We start from the raw sequence: 7,691 nt of genomic DNA on the forward strand, positions 1-7,691 counted from the left end.
GGGAGTAGTATATGAAAACAAAGTATGTACATGACTTCCATCTAAGAAAAAGGGTAAAATCCTAATGTTTAATCGCAAAAAGCTTGTTACACTTTTATCACTCACATATAGATTGTAAAGACTTGTCTTGAAGTTAGAAGAAAAAAAGTTACCATCCAAGGAACTAAGACAGTGACAAACATAAAAATCACAAAATGAGGCAATTCTGACAAAATACAGGCAGACTCCTTGCGACCAAGAAGATAACATTTCAACTGATCAGGACAAACTGCTTCTTAAAAAAAAAATAAGTAAGAAGGCAATCTTTTTAAGTTCCCTACAAATCAAGCAGGTTAAAACTGAATCTATGTGTCTGACCATACAGACATACTTTTGAAGGAGAAAAAAAGAAGCAGTATAGATTAATTTACTATCTTAAAAAGCACCAATTACCTTTCAATATTTACTACCTTAATTGTAAGGGTTCCCTATATGTAAAATGGAAAACAAGGTAAACACTGTTTAACGTAACAATACAAATGTAACTAGTTATTTAACATAAGCAATTATAAGTCCAAGTTCTAGATGTAGTTTTTTCAGTTAAGAGTTTAGAGCCTACTGCAAATCAAATGATTAAACATATGGGAGTCTTGCGAAGTGTGAATAATACTTTGTTATAGTTATGACCTGAAAGTCATTATTGTTTTGCATCATTCTTCACGCTATCATTAACAGCGCACTAAACTACTTTTCACAGAATCAGAATGGTTTGGGTTGGAAGAGACATTAAAGGTCACCTAGTTCCAATTCCCCTGCATGAGCAGGGACACCTCCCACTAGATCAGGTCGCTCAGGGCCCCATCCAAGCTTGTACTGAAGACCTCCAGGGAGGGGGCATCCACAACCTCCCTGGTCAACCTGTTCCAGCATCTCACCACCCTCACAGGAAAGAGCTTTTTCCTAATGTTCAATCTGAATCTCCCCCTCTTTAAGCTTTAGACTATTGTCCCTTGTCCTCTCACTATACATCTGTATAAAAAGCCCTACCCCAGCTTTCTTGTAGGCCCCCTTCAGATATTGTATAGTTGCTATAAGGTTACCACAGAGCCTCCTCTTCTCTATGCTGAACAACCCCAATTTCCTTAGCCTATCTTCATAGGGGAGGTGTCCAGCCCTCTGATCATCTTTGTGGCTGAATACTTTTACAGTATTCTAGTTTTATGATTTAATTATTTTAATAAAACTCAGAATTATATGGCACTGATTTTTTTCTGCCTAGTTACAATATGAATTACAAGTTTAAAGTAAAAGTTACAAAATTCTGCTATGCAAATTAATAGTCAAAGCCAACACACACACAAATGGGAGTAGTATATGAAAACAAAGTATGTACATGACTTCCATCTAAGAAAAAGGGTAAAATCCTAATGTTTAATCGCAAAAAGCTTTTTACACTTTTATCACTCACATATAGATTGTAAAGACTTGTCTTGAAGTTAGAAGAAAAAAAGTTACCATCCAAGGAACTAAGACAGTGACAAACATAAAAATCACAAAATGAGGCAATTCTGACAAAATACAGGCAGACTCCTTGCGACCAAGAAGATAACATTTCAACTGATCAGGACAAACTGCTTCTTAAAAAAAAAATAAGTAAGAAGGCAATCTTTTTAAGTTCCCTACAAATCAAGCAGGTTAAAACTGAATCTATGTGTCTGACCATACAGACATACTTTTGAAGGAGAAAAAAAGAAGCAGTACAGATTAATTTACTATCTTAAAAAGCACCAATTACCTTTCAATATTTACTACCTTAATTGTAAGGGTTCCCTATATGTAAAATGGAAAACAAGGTAAACACTGTTTAACGTAACAATACAAATGTAACTAGTTATTTAACATAAGCAATTATAAGTCCAAGTTCTAGATGTAGTTTTTTCAGTTAAGAGTTTAGAGCCTACTGCAAATCAAATGATTAAACATATGGGAGTCTTGCGAAGTGTGAATAATACTTTGTTAGAGACATAAAACCTCTGGCATTAATATGACAAATGAACAAGACTTTGCTGACCACTACTGAACGCCTTTTTGTTTACTACACTAATAAAAGCTGGGACATGTCTAGTTAACTTGATACATGATGAGTCTGAGTGACTGTTAGTCTTCAAGGAAAAAAGCTTCAGGGGGTGGACATATGGAACAAAACTCGAGTAGGAAGAGAACAAGATACTGGTGTAAAGCTAAAGCCAACCTGCTTCCTCATCCTCCTCATCCTCTTCCTCATCATCTGAACTTGATGACAAGGGAGCTGGTGCAGAGCTAGCTTGATTATTAACATATCCACCATACTGCATGCCTGTGAAGTGGAAAGCACAAACATAAGAGTCAGACAGACAGAAAGATGAGAAACAAGTCACAAATCATTGCATTAGAAGTGAGAAAAATTAGCCATCCTAGAGAAAAATCCCAACATGCCAAAGTTAAATATAAAACCCTAGACTATAGAATTAGAGTTCATATATGAACTATATGAGCAACACAGCAGAATCAGCTTTTAGTGGGCTAGTTTACCAAAGAGTATTAGTAGCACACAGAAATTAGCAGGAAATTTTATATATACGTGTGTAAGTGAATGCTTGTGTGCATCAGGAACTTAAAACACAGACTTTCTAGGTTTGTATTTAATATCAGTTGTCCACTGCAATACTTTTACAGGTTAACATATAGAAATAAACATGTTCCTTCCCAGATAAACTAAAATTGTGTTACAAAAACATTAGCATGAAACTTTTGCTTGGCACACCTGCTCCTTTTAGGACAGGAATAATTCAAGTTGAAATTCTGAACACTGTCAGAAATTAATAAAATATATTGCTGCTGTAACATGTGAGAGTACAAACATATACCTCAGCAACACAGACAGTGAAATTTACACTAGGTAAACGTGAAAACTTGGTTAGTCTTATTTTTAAACCAGTGTCTAAACTGAGGCTCACAGACCCATACTGAAGCACCTCAACACATTATCCACTTTTGAGATCTGGTGACAACTCAACAACTGTTACCACTGTCACCTCCAAACCACAATCTATAGCATCTTTTGGTAGTGGGTATTGGATATTTTTTTGTTTTGGTTTTTTTACAATATCAAAAGATATGTGAACAATACACACACACGGCACATACATATACCATTTTAAAAAAGTAAAGCATGCAGCAATGGTTTATAATTAATTTCCTACATTAATCATTATTGATGCAATTTCTGCACCTTCAACAAATCTGGAGTTTCTCTTATCACGGGGCAGGGCTAGCAAGGATTTTAAATATGCTTGTAGTCAGGCAGAGACATCCTAAACAAATAAAAGTGACGGCTGTTTCTCTCTTAGCAATCCAATGGATTGCTGTTACAAGAAAATATCCTTACTCTTCAAAAGTTTTCAAAATTTTTCCAGAATTTGGAGAGTTTGGGCTTTCTTCCCTGTAGCACCACCATGGCACCATTAGAATAGTGTCCTTATTTTAACACTATAAAGCACTAGAAAAGTGTTGTATGTTATGTATAATCTGAAACCATAACAGTAATTAATTATTTCATCACCCACAATGTAAATAAACTATATCAACCTTTGTTTTATTTAAACTACAGGCTAAAAAAGCTGTTAGTTTCATGGCTTTTTTAAAAGGGTTTAGCAAATGATTCCAAGAGGGCTACTTGAATTTCACTCCAAAAAAACAGAATCAAGGTGAAGAGGATCTATTCTAACAGCAGTAGTAAAAAGACAGAGCAAAACTACATCACAAAATCCTTGAGAAGCTGAACTCTGCAAGAAGAGACTGACACTATTTCACTTTATCTAGTGCATTAATAGTCCTACAATTCCAATCAAGTTTCTCCACAAGCAGTTACAACAATGAAGGGAAAAATCAACCCAAGTGCAAACAAGAAGGTACAATAATGCTTCAGTTTCTCTACAGCGCTAAAACACAAGACTAACTCAAGTGATTCATCATCCCATCTTTTATGATGGCTACTGCATGCACTTGCTAAGGAGGATACAAGAAAACTGCTCTCCGTGCAAAACCACACTGCATCCAAGGGAACTCTGTCTCTTCTCAGGCCTGGGAGAGCTAATGAGGAATAAGACAGAACTGCATTATCATGGAGGATAAAAAATTTAAAATAGTTAACATGCAAGTAAAAGGGAAAAAGGTCAGGATGACAAGAAGAGACACATTGTAACAAAGAAAGCCAAAGTAAAAGATGATGGACACAGCATGAGAGTGCAAAGACAGACCTCTAACAAATACAAGTAAATCTACCTGGAAAGCGCATGTCAATACGAGAATTCCAAGCATGGGCAGGTGAGAGAAAAATACTAAATTAGTAATTCTAATAATGCTACTTTAGAGTCTTTGGAATTTTTTTTGGAAAACAAAAACTTCTACTGCTAAAACTTCCCTTTTCCAGTCACTGGTTACATACATAAAAGATTCACGTGTTCAGAAACAATACAGAAAAAGAGATTAAAAAACAAGCTAGTGACACAGTAGTAACTGTGAACTATGTCACTATGAGTACTCTGGAGGCAGGACTGGTTAACTCTTAGTGGCCTTATGAGCTCGCTTAGATTTTTTATTTTCCTTGCTGGCAGTACAACAAAACTCTGATGGAGAAGCCTCCAGTTCTGGTTCACTGCACAGCAATGCCACCAGTAGGACAGTACAAGGAAGAAAGCAACTGTAGGGCAGAAATGGGTGGTTGAAAACTGCAGTGCCACCATATGCGTAATCATTACTTCTGTTGTGACAACTCAGTTTTGCTCCATATCTTTTGCAGAGCTGCTAATAACATTAAAGTCTCCTACTCTTACAACAGCAAATGCTTACTTTGAAATATTTATCTTGAGTGAGATCACTTCATAGGTCTGTCTTAAACCTGCAACCATGTAATTTAAATAGTTACAAATTTCTTGGAGTGGAAATTTCTAAACCTTGCTACCAGTGGATCTGCAATATAATAATACTGCATTCTAATGCTTTATCCCACTGTATTTTACAGATACTGATCAATGTAGGTGGGAGGACACAAAAGGATAAACTGGGATAAGAACATATTTGCCTATTAAATAAATGAACTAATTAGGTATTTTAAATACAATCAGCTATACCATGAAAGACTTCAAAACATAAAGCACACATTTTATGTGGCTTAAGTTTTGGAATGGAGGCCACATCAAAAATGAAAATGAAACAACCATGTGCAAAAATATGCTATATTCTGAATTTCTTTAAATGGTTCTCTACCCATAACCTTCTCATATTTGATGAATTTACTATGGCATTAAGATCTTAATATTACAAACAGTAGCTCTTACAAAATAAGTCCTCCATTCTTAAACTCTTTGCTTTAAATGAACTTAATTTACTCATTAGGTTCTCTCATTAACACAAAATCTAAGGAAGTCTACAAAAAAATTCCAGACGGGACAAACATTCAAAGGTTCACCTCTAAGACACCTTTTTCAAGTAAACTAGTTCACTTGCATTACATTTGTTATGGATATTTATGTAAGATTTATATAAGATTAAATATACTTTAATACATCGTAAGTCTATTGTCTTATTAGAACTTAGCCAAGAAAACAATTAAAGGTATTTTGATTCTGTATAGAGATGCCCACACAGGAGCTTAAAACATCAAAATCCACTTTACAAATCAATCCAAACTGATTTTCCAAAATGCTTTCATGTAGACCACACTACTGTATAATAAGAAGAAAATTCAGTCCATTTAATCTCTGCATGAGAAATACACCTGGAATTCTAAAAAGTGAGACAAATATTCAGTAGATGAGTTCTATTTTTTCAGCAGGTTAATTCCTGCAAATAAAGCTACCAAATGTAATTGTTAATAAAAAGGTATTGGAAGACTACAGTATGTACTTCAGATTCCTCAAATGAAATTGAAGGAAAGAGTTTGAAGTTTTCTAATGCTCATAAAATTATCATCTAAACACAGAAATATACATGCACGATGACATGTACATGGATTTGTCACTGATTATATTGATATCAATGCAAACTCCTGATGACTTATGTTTATATTCCTGACACAGGAACATTGGTTATCATTGCTGGTGTACCCATTCAGCTACATATTTGCATTAGTCTTCAGTTATACGGAAGCATTTTAATTTAGTGAAGAGTTTAGCAGCGACCACAGTGATTTGTATTTAACATACAACATTATGCTCACACACTCCACAGGAATCACTGCAGGAACATAAATACTGTACATCGAAGCAAGCACAGTTAAACAGCTAAAATCCTTTTTCTCATTAGGAATGCAGTTACGCAATTTATCTGGAAGATGAAGGAATAGTTTTTCCTAGCAAGGACATCTAAATTAAAATTTTTACCCAGTACCAAAATCAACTATAAAACTGTGCAAAACCCAAGCATAGTTCCAAAAATTATGTCCCTTAAAATGATAGTGTACATAGGCCTTTACAGCAATGAAGAATTATCTTTTTGCCTGTAAGATATAGAGAGCTGATTCACAGACAAATTATTTCTTTACATGCATTCTCCACTGCACCAAAAAAAAGGAGGAAACTAAGGAAAGGGGAGAATTCAGACATCTGAAATTTAAGAATAAGAAACATGCTGCAACAGTCACACACCAGGCTTTTTAGAATTATTTTGAACACTAGACATATGACATTGTTCTGGAAAAAGTGAACGTCTACTTCCACCTTATATGTTCAATTACTTTTCCATAAGATTTTTTTTTTTAATTCTGAAATCACATAGAGAAAACACATTAAAAAAAAACAACAGTGCAGTAAATTACATTTGGAATAATAGATACAGAAACATGTACCAATCAAGAGGCAAGTCAAAACATCAGGGCAGAATAAGCAGGGCTGAAGGCTTAAGACCCTATTGATTCTTTGTCAAGAAGCTACCAACACCAGAAAAGGAAGAAGCTCATAAGAGAACTCTTCAGTTCCCCCACAAAAACTGCAGCAGCCTTCCATGGGAGCTTTCATCTAGGGAATACGAAAGCAATTCTAACAGTTTGAATTTAATACTCAAACTTCTCTGTTTCCCTGTGCTAGTAATGGTACATTGCTAGCTTGCACCTGATTTTCCAATACAGGCTGATTACAAAAGGTACTTTTAAGACCCTCTTCCAAGAAGTTTAAAATAGTGAGAAGATTTAGAATAATGGAGAAAAGTTTTCAGAGGAAGAGAAATGGAAGACTGCCAACGAGACAAAGATGACATGTGGCCAAAGGAAATCAAAAGAGACAAGATAAGAGAAGCTAGAACCAAGGTGGTACAAAACAAGGACATTACAGGAACCTGATGAAATGCAAGAGGTGTACTTCAGTCAGACAAATGCAGAAGAGCAGCAATAAAGCTTCCAGAATTCATATGCTCATGTGGGACAGGGCAGAACTCTGTACTGTAACTTCCCATTCCCTTTTAGTACCTTCCTGAAGGGCTGATTCTGGTGACTGTGTAACAGTGGGTGAAGATCGTGGCTGTGAAGAAAGGCTTGGAGCAGGTGTCTTTACTGATGAGTTCACAGCAGAGGAAGATAATGTTCCAGTGCCAGACTTGGTAAACGGAATGCTCTGGCTCACAGAGTGTGCAGGCTGTGAGGAATCAATGCCACCTGAAAACAACAGCAGAAAGCAGGA

The 7,691-nt window shown here is 35.6% G+C and overlaps 1 protein-coding gene across 1 annotated transcript in view; it reads right to left on the reverse strand.

Annotated features, from left to right (window-relative positions):
• SEC24B (SEC24 family member B) overlaps nt 1-7,691 on the reverse strand; it is a 41,044-nt gene that overhangs the window by 25,912 nt on the left and 7,441 nt on the right. Inside the window, 2 exon segments of the mRNA XM_010004087.1 lie at nt 2,231-2,335; nt 7,481-7,666. Of these exon segments, the coding sequence (XP_010002389.1) occupies nt 2,231-2,335; nt 7,481-7,666 (291 nt within the window).

This window comes from Chaetura pelagica, unplaced genomic scaffold (assembly GCF_000747805.2).
Source record: "Chaetura pelagica isolate M959 unplaced genomic scaffold, ChaPel_1.0 scaffold88, whole genome shotgun sequence".
Classification (NCBI taxonomy): domain Eukaryota; kingdom Metazoa; phylum Chordata; class Aves; order Apodiformes; family Apodidae; genus Chaetura; species Chaetura pelagica.